At 42.2% G+C, this 16,282-nt stretch overlaps 1 protein-coding gene across 4 annotated transcripts; it reads right to left on the reverse strand.

The window, feature by feature from the left end:
- Positions 1 to 1,547: 1,547 nt before the first annotated feature.
- Positions 1,548 to 16,265, reverse strand: NMRK1 (nicotinamide riboside kinase 1). 4 transcript variants are annotated; one of them, XM_035099735.2, is made up of 10 exons: positions 16,016 to 16,264; positions 12,659 to 12,718; positions 12,231 to 12,273; positions 10,922 to 11,012; positions 9,690 to 9,738; positions 8,048 to 8,207; positions 7,898 to 7,969; positions 3,592 to 3,698; positions 2,074 to 2,154; positions 1,548 to 1,798 (listed from the first exon to the last, which is right to left on the reverse strand). In XM_035099735.2, the coding sequence occupies exons 3-10, from the start codon at positions 12,251 to 12,253 to the stop codon at positions 1,770 to 1,772; spliced, it is 612 nt and encodes a 203-aa protein (XP_034955626.2). In that variant the 5' UTR covers positions 12,254 to 12,273; positions 12,659 to 12,718; positions 16,016 to 16,264; the 3' UTR covers positions 1,548 to 1,769. The 4 variants fall into 4 exon arrangements, with proteins under 4 accessions (XP_034955626.2, XP_060136040.1, XP_034955628.2 ...); XM_060280057.1 differs by having other exon boundaries at positions 12,659 to 12,797; XM_035099737.2 differs by lacking the exon at positions 16,016 to 16,264 and adding an exon at positions 15,866 to 15,996.
- Positions 16,266 to 16,282: the final 17 nt, after the last annotated feature.

The following is a 16,282-nucleotide window of genomic DNA, read 5'->3' on the forward strand; positions in this document are numbered from 1 at the left end:
ATCAAATCATTAAATGATCAGCCCTGTTTCTATCGGAGCATATTTTTAAAAGGTAAAGCAACCCCTGACCATTAGGTCCAGTCGTGACCAACTCTGGGGTTGCAGCGCTCATCTTGTGTTATTGGCCGCGGGAGCCGGCGTACAGCTTTCAGGTCATGTGGCCAGCATGACAAAGCCGCTTCTGGCAAACCAGAGCAACACACAGAAACACCGTTTACCTTCCCACTGTAGCAGTAACTATTTACTTGCACTTTGACGTGCTTTCGAACTGCTAGGTTGGCAGGAGCTGGGACCGAGCAACGGGAGCTCACCCCGTCGCGGGGATTTGAACCACCGGCCTTCTTGATCGGCAAGCCCTAGGCCAGGGGTCCCCCAACCTACGGCGCTTCGGGCCTGCAGCGCCGATGCCTCAATGGGCTGAAGGGCCGGGGAGCGCACGCCCATACGCGTGCACACACACTATTTCCGGCGCACAGGAGCATGCGCACCGGCCCCCCACCTGGAAGTGCACCAGAAATGAAGCTTATGCATGCGTGAAAGCTATTTCCGGTGCTCTGCGCCCACACTGCACTGTGCCGCGCCGGTAATAGTGGATGGTTGTAGCGGGCGGCGGCAGCAGGCTGGATAAATGAGCCCTTCGGGCCATATCCAGCCCCCGGGCCGTAGTTTGGGGATGCCTGCCCTAGGATCTGTGGTTTAACCCATAGCGCCACCCGCGTCCCTAGAGCATATTTTAGCCATTACCAATTTGAGAAACAAGTACCGTATATGAAGACCAGTGCTTGTTTCTCATGTTTTTTTGTAATGTTTTGACTTCTCTTCCATAGACTCCCATAGTTATAAACAGAACAGCCTGTATGGTTTTAGGCAGCCTTGCAAAGAAGATATTGGCATTTCTCTTACTCCTGATCAATGTGCAGAGTATCTGACTGTGCTAAAAAGGGTTTACTACATTCTACTGTAATTGTTTTCCCCTTTTAATTAAATCAATAAGGTTATGTATCATGACAACTTGCCTGTAATTCAGAATTGATTTTTTTATTAAACAATATATTTTTAAAAATCAGCTTCCTGCAAGCAGATTTTAGATATCTAAAATATATTTAAGTTACTGAGCCTTACAAAAGTATCCTGATGCTCCACTGAAAGGTGCCTTGCTTGCAATGCCATTCACATTGGAGGGACAGCTGTATCACAAAGGATGCACTCAGGAGAGTAGAGTGGAAAACACTGAGGTGCAGGTAGGGTAATAGAAAGTTTGCCCCTCTTTGTTACGTTGGAGGAAAAGGACAGTGGATGTGTCTAGGCCAGGCATCCCCAAACTGCGGCCCTCCAGATGTTTTGGCCTACAACTCCCATGATCCCTAGCTAACAGGACCAGTGGTCAGGGAAGATGGGAATTGTAGTCCCAAACATCTGGAGGGCCGAAGTTTGGGGATGCCTGGTCTAGGCTCACTGTTGCATTAAGCAAGGAGGAGAGACTGTTGAGCACCTGGAAGAACGCATCTATGAGATGATACATGTCCAAACATTCTTAGTAAACTCTGAAAGTTTTAGGGTTTTTATTCCAAATGGATGACACCATAGCAAGAGAACAGTAACTCTAAATAAACTAGCTGGAAAGCATATCCATGAGAATGTCACATACACTCTTGGTTTGGTGCTGCTTTGGAAGGGCTTCAGTTAGCTTCTTAAAACATTGTTTTAGCCACAACGTATTAAAATATTCATGTATGAGGTTTGTTATTGCTCTCATCGAGGCCAAGGCTTTATACGTGCACAATAGCACCACGATAATCTGAAAGGTTGGAAGAGAAAAAACACACATTCACAAACACTGGGCTATAGCTTCTTTATAATCACTCATTAGTTTTTATAGCTTTTTAAAATGTTGGATAGAATCATAAAAAGCTTATACCATCAAATTAAGTTAAATTGAATCCTTCCTGGCTTGAGGTTCCTAGTTCTGCGAATTATGCAACTCCTAGATGGGAGTTGTACTCCCTCTGAAGGAGCAAGTACACAGTGTAGTACTCTTAGACCAACTTTCCACTACAGTAGTTAGTTACTTACTTGACTTTTCCAGTTCTTGTACTATATCATTGTATAGCCTTGAATAAAGGTCTTCCTGTGATTGAGTTCCATCCAAATAAACTGCAAGAAGAGCAGTGAAGTAGTCAAAACATCTTCAGTACAGCCAGAAATTTTCAATAGGCTACCTTCCAGTGCAACCCACATTCCATTCACAACTCACATAAGCTTTATGTACTGACTTTTTTTTAGGTGAATTTTTAAAAAGCTGCAGACATATATATAGGTGAAACTTGGAAAATTATAATATCGTCAAAAAGTGCATTTATTTCAGTAATGCAACTTAAAAGGCGAAACCAATATATGAGATAGATGCATGACATGCAAAGCAAGATATGTCAAGCCTTTATTTGTTGTAACTAATTATTTGTCGTTAAGCAGGTCAATTATAAATGGAATGTAATTAATGAAATGTAATAGCGATCTTTATTTTTGTATTGTTACTATTTGTTTTATTACAGTACTGTGGAATTTCCAAAAGAAAGCATTTTTAAAAAACAAAAATAAAAAAACAATAAGTTGCAGTACTGAAATAAATGCACTTTTCGATGATATTCTAATTTTCGGAGTTTCACCTGTACTAACATTATGCATTACCAGGGAGTAATTCCCAGTGAACTCAACTGAACTTACCTCCGAGGAAGTTAGCATGGCACTGTCAGAGAATTTTGTTTGTTTGTTTTTTAAATAGCCATCTTCAGATACCCACACGTTCCCATCCACATTTACCCCATGAGACAGATGCTGAAGCATTCTGACAAAAGAGGTGGATTTAGGGCAGTGCAACCAGTTTTGCCTCACTGGGCGCTGAGCCTAGGGGGTGCTGCAGGGCATCACAACAATGACAGATGCCCCCCCCTTTAAGCAGGGTTTACGTTCTAAGCTCTCACTCGTGTATGCAAAAATTGTGTAAGTAGGGAACACTGTAAAAAAAAAGACCTGTTTTTCCCCTGCTCTCTAGCTCTCTCACATTCTCCACACACCTCTCTTCAACTAGAAGCTCTGGGGCCAGCTGGAGGCTGTGCAAAAATGCACAAGTCTCTAGGTGGGGAGGCTGAGCAGCCTAAGCAAAGTCTCACTGCACCTCCAGTCTCTGGGGCTGCCTCTGCCCTCACTGAAGTCCTCTTCAGGCTCTGGGGAGGGTCTCCTCGTGAGTCATGAGGACTCTCCAACTCTCATGCCTTTTCCTTGTTTGAATCTATTTATTCATTTATTTCTTGGTGTCATTCGTATATAGTCACACATGTTGATCATGAGTAAGGGGGAGGGGAGCCCGTTGTGAATAGAGCAAAACAGAATGCAAGAGGTGGGGTGGCACCAAATTTTGGCCTTGCACAGGGCACTGCTGAAATTTAAAAGTTCAAAATCCACCCCTGCCAACAAGGCCAGTCCTTTGAACCTGAACTAGGTAATGTCACTACTTTTGCCAGCATTCTCTACTTGAATGAGCTACGTGTATGAGCTATATGCATATATTATATATAAATGTGTTTGCCATACCGATGCCAGTTTCATTTTCTTCCATCTCTCTCCTATGTTTCAGATACATTGGCCATACATGCCCATCGAAGTATCCAGGTGGGTCTGGTGGGTTATAAATTCGTGTGCTGTATAAGAACAGAAGCTTTACTCAGACATCTTGCTTAGCAAGAATTTATATCCAAAAATATCAAAAGCCTCTAGTGGTGACTGAATATTTATATCTTTAGTTTACATGGTAACTTCTTAATAAAATGTTTCTTCAGTAGTTTCTTCAAACTCAGAAGGACACAATCTCAAGGTGTCCAATACCAAAGACTTGGTGCAAATTCCTCTAATCCACTTTACTAAAACAGATTTTGATTTTGTGACAGCTGCCCCCTCCTCAGGTGTACTGGACAGGACCTCAGACCCTTAGCAAGCCTATGTCCTGCTAGACTAATACATGTCCTGATGTATCGCAGTGGTGTGGCATCTGCTTTGAATGCAAAAGATATCTCCCAAGCATCTCCCTGACATCTCCCAAGCAGAGCTGAGAATTCCCCCCACCTAGAAACCCTGGAGAGCCACTGTCAGTCAGCTAGATAGACCAATGGTCTGACTCAGTCAGTATAAGGCAGCTTCCTATTTTCCTAATGTATTCAGGGGCACGAAGTATCCTCCATAAGCTTTAATTGAAGATTGGTTTTTTTAAAAACACCATTGTACATTGTACAGTGGTGCCTCGCTTAACAAATGCCCTGCTTAACGAAATTTCAGTTTAACGAAAGGTTTTTTCTAGTGGAGGTTGCCTCGCTAGACGAATTCGTTTTACGAAAAATTCGTCTAGCGAATGCTTCCCTATGGGAAAAAAAAATTCCAAAAAAATTCAATGCATTTCTATGGGATTCGTTAGACGAATTTTTCGTTATAAGAAAAGACCCGTGGAACGAATTAAATTCGTCTAGCGAGGCACCACTGTAAGGTAGAATGTGCTTGCAGCCTAATCTAGAAAATGGTTATTTTAAATGAGTGCTACTGCTTTCTTTTATGACTTAGTTCAATGTACCTATGGTTTTAAAAATTGAAGCGCAAGGCTACAGTTCTGTATAGATCTACTTTGGACTAAGCCCCACTGAATTCAAAGAAGCCTTGCTGGAGTAAGCGTACTGTGTTTGGGCTCTTTCAATGAAAACCTAAAGTCTAGGTTATTAAGACATACATTTATAGCCTGGAGAAAAGACTTAATGAGTAAAAAGCAAAACAAAACTTGCTTTTTACAGTGCCTAGTACGTACAGGATAGAAGAACAGCATGCTCTTTCTTCAGTTTGTGTACTGCAACAATGTTAGCTTTATTTGTAACAACATATACAGTCTTAATATATAAAAACATAACAGTCTTAATATATAGAAACAGAAAGTTTGCCTGCTTGAAACGAAGGACTCTGGTGTCAAGTAAGGCACCACTTGCTAGCACACCAGCACTAATGATTTTCTTATAGCTAAAAATACACAGGGATCAAAATTGTTCAAATGATATAGATAACAATTAGAGGGCTTTAAACACCTGAATGCATACCTCAAAGGGGGAGAAGTGTATACACCATGTTGCACTCCTTGGAAAAAATGGTGGGATATAAATGTAATTTTTAAAAACCCCATAGCATTCTCTTAGACCACGAGTCAGTACAAAGTTAAAAGCATTTAAGTTGCCAAGTTTGTTGCACTGACTCCTTGCTTATCTCCAAATGACTTTGCTAGTGGCATGAAAGCACAGACAGAGCAGAGAGAATCTGCCTTTACTTGTCTCTTTGCCAGATTTTGAGGCTCTAATTTACAGGAACTCGTGTTGGAACCTGTGATTTCCCTGGAGATATAATACCGTTCCAGAATTTTGCAAGACATCATCATCATCATTTTTTCAAAAATACAGTGCATTGTTCCAAATTGCGCAACTCTAAAACTGATCAAGTTTCTTTTAAAAAACCTAACTGGGAATAGAGCTGGTTATCTGCTTTGCAATTCCCTTATTAGATTGCAGTATGAAGGTGTGGAGGGACACGGGTGGCGCTGTGGGTTAAACCACAGAGCCTAGGGCTTGCTGATCAGAAGGTCGGCGGTTCAAAACCCCACGACAGGGTGAGCTCCCGTTGCTTGGTCCCAGCTCCTGCCAACCTAGCAGTTCGAAAGCACATCAAGGTGCAAGTAGATAAGACTTCCGGCCACCGCAAGCGCTGGAACCGGCGGGGTTTGCCTCGAGCTCCGAGGCAGCCCGGCTTCGCGAGGGGGGGGGAAGGTGGGATAGCGCCCCACCACCCCAAAAGAGCCCCCGGTTGAGCTTCCGGGGGACGAATAGGCTCAGCGGCGCCCCAAAAACACGACTCCTCAGCTCCCCGGCAAGCTTTAAAGCCCCGGAGAGAGCCTGAGTGGAAGTCGCGGGGGCCATCTTGAGTGAAACCGTTACCCTCGCGAAGTGAAGCTACATGCCGGCAGCGGAAAGCAGTGGATTTCTTCCTTCTTTTCAAGTAAGGACTTCATATTTTAAACCTGTCAGCAAAAAGCTGGAAAAATATTGGAAAAAAATTAAGAATTGGCTGCAGGGGGTGATTTAAAAAGGGAGTCGATTACCCCCCCTTTGACAGACTGTGATGCAGTAACCGATCCCTTGCCGGGAAGGTGAAACGAAGTATCCAGGTTATTAGCAACTGGCTTAAAAGAAGCCCCCCCAGGGAACCAGATCTAGCGGACTTTGAGGGGTGGAACTGTTAAAAGAAAAGAAGAAGTGGAATATGGTGAAAAGAAATTAAAAGAAAGGATACTTAGACTGGGAAATAACTTGAACTGAAAAAATTAAAAGTGAGGCTATTGAAAGGAAATTAAAGAACAAAGTAACCAGATTGGGCAACAAAATGGCTTATAATGTTTTGGAATAAGCCCTCCGCCATTCCCTGCAGTGCAACTGGTGGGTTTCCCACGGGACTAGAATAGATAAGATGGCCTCGGATTCAGCAGCTGCAAAAGATCAGCCCTGGCATAAGATATTTGCAGAGATCCGCGAAATTAAAAAGGGGCTGAACTCGTATACCACTTTGTTGCGGGAATGTGCCTCATCATGGGAATATAACAAACAATTAAGTGAGCTGAATGGAGAAAGCTGCACAGAAAGAAGAACTGGCGTTGAGGTTGAGAAATCGGACGTTGAGGTGAAAAAGGAAGCATCAACACTGGACATTTGTACAACGTATGGAGAATTGGCACAACAGGAAGAGGAAGAAGAAGGATGGAAGAATGTTCCACAAGTGGGAGATGTGGAACAGAAAAAAGATTGGTCTCAAGAACTCCTCCAAAATGAACCAGGGTGGGCTCTGGCCCTCCCAGTGAGAGGGGGAGGACAGGGCATGCTCTGGGAAGACAGGAATAAAGGTGCATGTGGGAAACTGAAGAAGTGGGGGGGGAATGTTCTGTGGAAGCTATGGGAAAGGGTGGGAGTGGGTTAATAGTTTATAAATGTTAAAAGAGATGGATGGAATGGAGTGGCCCTATACTGGTATGTTATATGGATCTCGCTGTAAACTTCTGGAAAACCTAGATCTGGGGGAAGGGGGGGAGTTATGTTATTATGTTTTGGAATATATTTGATACAAGAGTTAATATTAGAATGATGATTCGTTGTTAATAAAAAAATTATAGGTAGAGGGGAAAAGATTTATAGAATGAATAATGGGAATTAGAAATATTTGGTATGAAATATTAGATTAAAGTTGATTGTATTAATATTTGTAAGAAGAGATTAAAATAAGAATAAAGGATTGAGAGAATAATATTTAAGATAAGCAAAGTTATAATGAATACTGCCTAAATAATATTGTAATAGGGACCCTAGGTGGGGGTAGTCGGGGGAGTCTAAAGGGTAAAGATTTAAGTTAGAATTATAGTCTTTGATATTTTTGTATTTTGTATATTCTTTTTTTTCTTTTTTTGTATTTTTTCTTGTTTTTTCTGTTTTTTTTGGGTTTTGTATTTTTGTATGTGTGTGTGTGTCTAAAAATTTTCAATAAATATAATTTTTTAAAAAAAGTGCAAGTAGATAAATAGGTACCGCTCTGGCGGGAAGGTAAACAGTGTTTCCGTGTACTGCTCTGGTTCACCAGAAGTGGCTTTGTCATGCTGGCCACATGATCTGGAAGTTGTACGCCGGCTCCCTCGGCCAATAATGTGGGATGAGCGCCGCAACCCCAGAGTTGGTCACGACTCGACCTAATGGTCAGGGGTCCCTATGTAGGTGTGGGAACATACAGCTATGAGCAAACAATAGAATATTGGGCAATGATTTTCGGAACACAGTACCTTCTTCTCTTCTTGCATTCTTCATAAGGAATTGTTAGGAAATACTTTTTATTCCATATATCACTGAGAGGCCTGCAATAATAAAGAACCAAGTAAGATGTGCTTATTCAGTATGCATTATTTTTACTTTAACATGCTAAGCTTGCTTACTTGTAGTTATACAGAAGGAAGCCCTCAACAATTAAGATATGGTTGTCTTTTTCTCCCTTTTGCTTATCATGCAGTGGCCTTGTCAATGCAGAGTCTTGTAGGTTTGTCATCCAAGAGCGTATGTCTGCCACCATTTTTTCCATATGCAGGGCATCAAGTACTAGAAGAAACAATGTTATCTTAAAATTAAAGGCAACAATTACAGTCTGCAAAATAAAATGCTAGCGGTATATCATGAAGAGAATGGAAAAACATTCCATTATGATGTAGCTGTTTTCATGATCTTTGGGAGTCAGTATTGGCAGCGGTCGTATAAACCAAAATTTGAGCATTCTACTGTTATTAATCAAGAATGGTAATAGTCGGAGAGAGAAACCAGGGCTGTGCCAATGAGAAGTGCTTGGAGTATGGAGGAACAGCAAAGAGGTCAAAGGATTGTGCTCTAGTTCCTAAATCTGTGAGGCTTTCTCAAAACAGGCATGGTTGTTTTGAAAGGAAGATTCAAAGAGTGGGAAATGGAGTGATTGAACAAAGAACAGAGGAGGAAAAGAGGGCAGATAAATTGTTTGCATTCAATACCAAGAGAACACAATGTTTTTGGTTTGTTATAGGTGGGCTGTACTTGTAAGAATTTGTATAATGAATTATAGATTTGGAGTGGAATATTGGTGCCTCTTTTCAGCAAGAAAGATCAGCTGCTAGGAACGTTGTTCACACACAAACACACAGGATGTCTGGTTACAATTAATTCTGCAATAGCTGCGTGGAGGAAGTTAGCCAACAATCTTCAGTTTGAACTTTTTTATGCACTAGATGTCACAGTTTGGTTTAAACTTAACTTGAAATACAAAGGAGGGAAAGTTTCCTGCAATGCCTGAATAAGAAAATGCATTATATTATTATCACATCTGACTGAAGACCAAAGTTCACTACTTATCTTGCCCAGATAGCAATGATCATATGGAAATAGTTGTGCAGTTTAAACTGTTACTGAGCCAGATGCCTGCTCAGTTTTAGCTGAGTTCACTATTACTGGTTTGTGGAGATGCTTTGCATGTATTTTGACTAGTTCTGCAAAACTGCTTCTTGAAGAAATCCCCAAACTTAATAAAAGATGCTGCGAAGCACTTCCTATCTATTAGAATTAACAAACTTAAAACCTTCCATCTATTACTGCCAGCACTGACTCCCTGCTGCTGTCCATTTATTGACATACTGCAAGCTTTAAAAAAAATCAAACCACTGGAATCAATATCTGTGCTGCATAAATGGTATTTTTGGCTGCTGCATAGCAGTTTGCTTCATATATAGCTTGGGGGGGGGGTCACAAATCCATTTTTAGAATTGTTTGATTTAACACTTCGCTGCATAGTTGTTCAACCACTGGAACTCTTTCTTGCTTATCCAGTTCCCATTTTCTCGTGTGTGTGTGTGTGTGTGTGTGTGTGTGTGTGTGTGTGTGTTGAAGGCACCAAGAATGCCACTTTTGCTATTTTAAGAAGAAATATCTAGTCAAAAATAAGAATACAAAAATATTTGTATAGACAAATGTTTGCTGGAAATGTAGTGGTTCTTCAAATATTACAATTTTGCTTACTTTGCTTTCAAAACTCAGACTTAAAAAAGTATTGGGTCTACTAACCATCATATTGCAAAAATCCACGGTCATCTACAGCCACTTCAGATTCTGGCTAGAAAAAACAACAACAATATTGTTAATATTGTTGGGGGAACTTGAAGGGGGAAATGAAATTTAGACTTCTTATCATACATAGCTGTAGTGGAGTCAGCAATTTTAGGGGTAGATGGCGACAACACAATTGAAAATGGGCCACTGCATAGGAAGGCAAATAATGTGAGAGGCAGCAGCACCCAGAACAGTTTAGAATTTTAAATGAACACAGCAATACATTTCAAGTCAGAACAAACAATAAACTTCCTGATAATACTATACCAAGTAACTCCAAATCCTGTAAGTTTTGAAAATGCCATGCATGCACATTCCTGTTATTAAAAAGTAGAGTATTATTTAAATCCAACTAAAATCAGCATGGACCAGGATGATAAATATCAAAAACTGAAGTGATAAAAGTACAAATACAAGATAGGTAAAGGGTAAAGGGACCCCTGACCATTAGGTCCAGTTGTGACTGACTCTGGGGTTGCGGCCCTCATCTCGCGTTATTGGCTGAGGGAGCTGGCGTACAGCTTCCAGGTCATGTGGCCAGCATGACAAAGCCGCTTCTGGCAAACCAGAGCAGCGCACGGAAACACTGTTTACCTTCCCACCGGAACGGTACCTATTTATCTACTTGCACTTTGACATGCTTTCGAACTGCTAGGTTGGCAGGAGCAGGGACCAAGCAACGGGAGCTCACCCTGTTGCAGAGATTCGAACCACCAACCTTCTGATCGGCAAGCCCAAGAGGCTCAGTGGTTTAGACCACAGCTCCACCTGCGTCCCCGTGTCATGATATTTAGGGACCCCTGACCATTAGGTCCAGTCGTGACCGACTCTGGGGTTGCGTGCTCATCTCGCATTATTGGCCGAGGGAGCCGGCGTACAGCTTCCAGGTCATGTGGCCAGCATGACAAAGCCGCTTCTGGCAAACCAGAGCAGCGCACGGAAACACTGTTTACCTTCCCACCGGAGCGGTACCTATTTATCTACTTGTACTTTGACATGCTTTTCGAACTGCTAGGTTGGCAGGAGCTGGCAAGTTGAAAATACAAGAAGCTGTTCAGAATACACAAGAATCATCCCATAACTCATCCCATAACATTATTTTACTTGATCATTTGGAAACACACTGTATTCTGCGTCTAACCTGGAAATGTTCTACTTTAACTCATAAAGTTCCTTTAATTGTTTACCTTAAAATAGTCATCTTGAGAAAGTATAGTACAGTTTGGAAGCTGTTTCTTAAGCCTTTTTGCCAGAGTTGTTTTCCCTCCATTTGTTATACTGAATTGTAGAAAAGAATGGCAGAACTATAGCAGGTTACAGAGTAGCACACTATACAGTACGTAAAAACATCATTTTGATAATTTGTTTACTATAGTATCTACATTGTAACTTGGCAAATGCATTTACCTAATTATTTTAATGTTTTCAGATAGCATATGCTATAATGGCCAAAAGCACATTAATCATCATCTCAGACAACTTTTTTGTTACCTTTTGCATGATAAATGCACAATGGCTACTCAGTTGTTGCAGGGAATCATAGTATCTTCCCTCAAAAATTCCTGTTTGCAAGGAGTCATTTCCCCAGAACTCAAAAGTCTTTTGAAACTAGAAAAAAGAATGTTACCTCCCTCCCACCCACCCTCCTTAGTTACTATACCTTTTGCAAACATTCAAGTACCGTATTTTCAACTACATGAGTGTCATAGGCTCATTTTAGCTACTGTACCCCCCTCATAGAAGAGACAGGAACGAGAAGTGCCAGGTAGCAATTATTCCCTCCCCCCCCCCATCAAGGTTAGCACCGGCAAAATACAGTAGTGTCCAAACTTTTTTCAAAGAGGGCCAGATTTGATGAAGTGAAAAGCCGTGAGGGTCGGCCAAAGGGCCAACCAAAGTTGTTAACCTATTTTTAGGAAAAAGTTGTTGAGCTTTTTTTAAGGATTGAAGTTGTTGAGGTTAGGATTTTACCCTGGGAAGTAAACTGCCACAGGGGCTGGATTAAACTGACCAGTGGGCCGAATTAGGCCCTCGAAATGGATATGCCTGCAGTAATACAATTACCAGTATGTTTCCCCCCACAATCCTGAAAAGTGACCAGAAAGCAGTAAAAGCACACAAAAAGCAAATTATTCCACTCTCAGCTATTGGGTAAATCTAAACACCTAAGGCAATAATGGGACCCTCCAAATGTTTGAGGCTAGCTTTTATCTGCCCCAGCCAAGCATGGTCAGTAGCCAGGGGTGGTGGGAGTTGTACTCAAGCATCATAGCTCAGTTAGCAGAGCATGAGACTCTTACTGTAATCTCAGGATTGTGGGTTCGAGTCCCACGTTGGACAAAAAGATTCCTGCACTGCAAGGAGTTGGACTAGATGACCCTTGTGATCCCTTCCAACTCTCCAATTCTATGATTCCATGATCATCATGAGGGTCCCAGGTTCCCCATCCTTGATCTAAAGCAAAACTGGATTTTAACCAACTACCCATTCACTTACCCTCCAAGTCCAATGACCAACATTTTCACAGTTCTTTCACAACCTAAAAATCAAATTGAGAAAGAATCCTTGTAGTAGGAGTGAATAACATTTTGTCCATGAGCTACTATGTTCAGCCGATGGGATTTTGGACTAAAGGTCTCAGGTAAGCTTCTAGCCAGTTGTGAGGAAGGTGGCTAAAAATTGCTTGACATCAAAACCAAATTATAATGAAATCAAAACCCATTGGGTTTGAGTCTCAGTGCAATCTTACGCATGCCTACTAAAGAGGAAGCTAAGTTCAATAGGCCTTTCTTCCAAATTAGCAGCTGGTTTCAGATTTTCTCTCATGTTTGGAGGTGAATTTACATCATTTGATGACTTGCAATGGAAAGGAAGAACTGGCTCTCCTGAGTTAACATTGGACACTATGGAAATGGGCAACTAACCTGTGACACATGAGGGTCATCACTGGATTCCGCTCTCCAAGTGACTGAGAAATGCAAATACTGTAGTACAGTGGTTCCCAACAGGTGGTCCGGGGACCCCCAGGGGTCTGCGAGCTATGCCAGAGGGGTCCGCAAGATGCTATTAGAATAAAAAATATATTAAATATATTTCGTATGATAACAGATTTTTTGTTTTGGCTGCTTCCTGCATGAGCAGAGTCTAGCGCAAAACTAGAATTAGATAGAGGCAGTAGTTCTGCTGTATGCCGTTAGGTGGCGCTTTACAGACACTACTGTTTGGCAAAGAGGCAGCGCACGCATTCTACTAACGCTCACCTCCTCAAGATGCTTTGCGCGCGTCGGCTTAATTTGTGCGCTACTGCGCAGGTACCCTGTCTTCTCCATTCCCCTCCCTCCTCCCTGGCGTGCGCTGCCTCTTTGCAAAACAGTAGTGTTTGTAAACAAAGCGTTGTTTTTCGCGGAAGCTACAGCTCGCGTAGTTAAAAATGGACCGTTGGTTAAAAAGTGGTTCATTAAAACGGCAAAGGCCTACAGATGAAGAGGAAGATAATGCATTTGATGTTCAAGCAAGTAAGTCAGTGACTCTCGAACCGATCTTGTCAGTGTCCATTGAACCTAAATCGTAGCTGTAAAAAACGTATAAATATAAAATATAAAAAGACTCTTAATTTGGCTCTCACTTTTTAATTTTAGGATTAGGAATTAATGGGGGTCCTTGTCACAATAGCGGCTCGATGAGGGGTCCTCGAGAAAATTTTGTTGGGAACCCCTGCTGTAGTAGGAAAGGGAAAGATGTCAAACCTCACTGTACACAACATGCTCACCCATGAACATCAAAACACCAAGCCATGTGGTATGAAGTACGGAAAGATGGAACTTGGCACCACATTTCCCCTAATTATGAACATTGTCAAGTAGGTGTCAACATTAACTGTATCCTTAAGGAATTTCTCAGTGTGGCATTCCAATGAAATCCAAGCATGCTGTGACAAGCCTCTTCGATGATTTTGCCACCAATTTATTTTAAGAATGCAATGCCTTATGTCAAGCTAAAATCTAGTGATGAAGAAATGGGTACAAATATTTGGAAATGGGTACAAGTAGACTGATCTCCTGTATTTTTTTAATGCCAGGGTTATTGTTTTTTGACTGTGGAATAAAATATTTCTGGCTGGGACAAAGATGGGGAAGTTAAGATGTCAAAACTCTGCCAGAGATCTCTACTGGATCCTAATCCTGTTCTTCCTCACATATCTTGATATAGTATTGCTCCCATTAACCATGAATTTCTGGGAGGTCATAGCAGCATCAAGACTCATGATAAATGAACTTCTTATTGCATCAAGATTTGTCTGCTAAACTTCAATGCTATATATTTTATTTCCACCACATGTGAACCACAAGTATCAAGCCTGCTGTCTTACAGGGTTCTAGTAATATTTGGACAGATTGAGCTATAGAAATTCCATTGCAGCTCATGCACCTGTGAACAAATATTCTTCACTACTGTGATGGATCGTAAATAGTATAAAATCTGTATTAAATGATCCTCCCCATCAGCAATCCTAGGGTTTCTAATCTCAACACTGTAGATTGCCCAAATATGTATACAGTTATAACTCGGAAATCGAACGGAATCTGTTCCGGAAGTCCATTCGACTTCCAAAACATTCGGAAACCAAGGCGCAGCTTCCGATTGGCTGTAGGAAGCTCCTGCAGCCAATCAAAAGCTACATCGGATATTCGGGTTCCAAAGAACGTTTGCAAACCAGAACACTCACTTCTTGGTTTGTGGCGTTCAGGAGCCAAAACATTCGACTCACAAAGCATTCGGGATCCAAGGTACGACTGTAATGCAAAGAGCTCAATACTGTAGGCCCAATGGCACCATGTTTAGGTGAATATATGTAAAATATGGCACACATAGACAAACAGTGCTTCAAATGCTACAACCAGAAACAATACTAAACAATATACTGTATGTGGCCATGTGATGAATTTAATTAAAGTCAACACTTCAGTGCTCACTGGTGAGAAAGTTAGGATCAGTTCAGGGCTATTACTAAAAATATGGGCAAAGATTAATGCTACTGGATTGTTGTTTGTTAATCTCTCACCCATTTGGAAACAGCTGCTGCCAAGGCATTTGCCAACTATCCAAAGATGAAGGGCTTTGAACTCTGTTGTATAGACAGTGACGCAAGTTTAAGATTCCAGGTCAGCAGTGCATGGGTCCAAAACAAAACAAATATACATCAAAGGGGAATGTTATATAGTAAAGAAGAGTTTCTGTGAGTTTTATTCTACCCAATTGTCAGTGGCACACAGTTTGGTTCTGCTCTGACCCAGAAGTATTCTCAAACTATTAACACCAATCTCTGTAAGAGTAAGATTGCAGTCAATAGTTCTGAACTGTGTTGTTATTATTGTTATTGGCATTTATATCCCATCTTTTTTCTCCAAAGGACTCAACATGGTCACATGGGTTTCCCCTCATTTAATACCCCCAACAGCCCTGTGAGGTAGGTTGAGCTAAGAAGCAGTGACTGGCCCAAAGTCACTCAATGAGCTTCATGACCAAGTGGGGATTTGAACCCTGGCCTCCAAGATCCTAGTCCAGCACTCTAACCACTACAACACACTGGCTCTTTATGACCATAACATGCTATGTTTAAAAGTGATCACAACACAATTACAGTTTTCACTTATAGGGCATCTTGGCACTCCAATCCTAGTCCCACCAAATGCAATACGGTTTGTTTCCTAGCAAGCACTTTTAGATTAGTAGCCTTGAACAACTTTTACAAAAGCAGGTGAGCCAGGGGATGTCAGGCAAAGCGACTTTACACTTAGGGTACTTACAAGAAAGTGCAGTGCAAACACTGGTTTAAGTTGGGACTAAGGGAGCCTATCAATAGCAGCCAAGATGTTCAAAACATTTCACATGCATTTTTTCTCAAAAGCTTTGATACTCCAATTGTCAAAAAAAAAAATCCTTGAAGCACTGAATTAGCATTGAGGTACTTTTTGGAAATATTAAGAAAACGCTGGCAGTTAGGCAAAATGCAGGATGCGGGTATGTGATGGCATAGATGCATGCATCCATGAAGCAGAGTGAGACGAGCTTCTGGCTATTTCTCCTCAACCCCCTTCCCACGCTCCCGCTCTTGCCACGGGCCCCCTAACCGAGCCTGCTGCTGCCTCCGGTGTAGCGGCGGATGCGATTCCACCCCCGGTTCAGTCGGCTTCTGCACGTGCAACTGAGAGGGGCGCCATCTCCTCCTTGGCCCAGCCCACGGCCCACGCAGTCCCACAAAACCCCCTGTCCGCCCCTACCTTCGCCCTCGAAGCCAGACGCGCCGAGCAGCGCCCCGAGAAAGTTGGAGCCCCCTTCATAAGCCAGGCGCTATGCCCCGCCCCCTTTCAGGAAAGGGGCGGGACGGACGCAGGCCGACGGCGCTCTATGCAAATATGACACGTACGGCGAGCCCTTTGCTGCCTGCCGATTGGTCAAGGCTCGCAGTCCGGCCACCTTGTTCCAGGGAGCCTCCCCTTCTCTGTTGAGGAAGGAAGGCGCGACGCGATTGGCTCGTTTCTGCAGTC

Source organism: Zootoca vivipara, chromosome 11 (genome assembly GCF_963506605.1).
Source record: "Zootoca vivipara chromosome 11, rZooViv1.1, whole genome shotgun sequence".
Classification (NCBI taxonomy): Eukaryota; Metazoa; Chordata; class Lepidosauria; order Squamata; family Lacertidae; genus Zootoca; species Zootoca vivipara.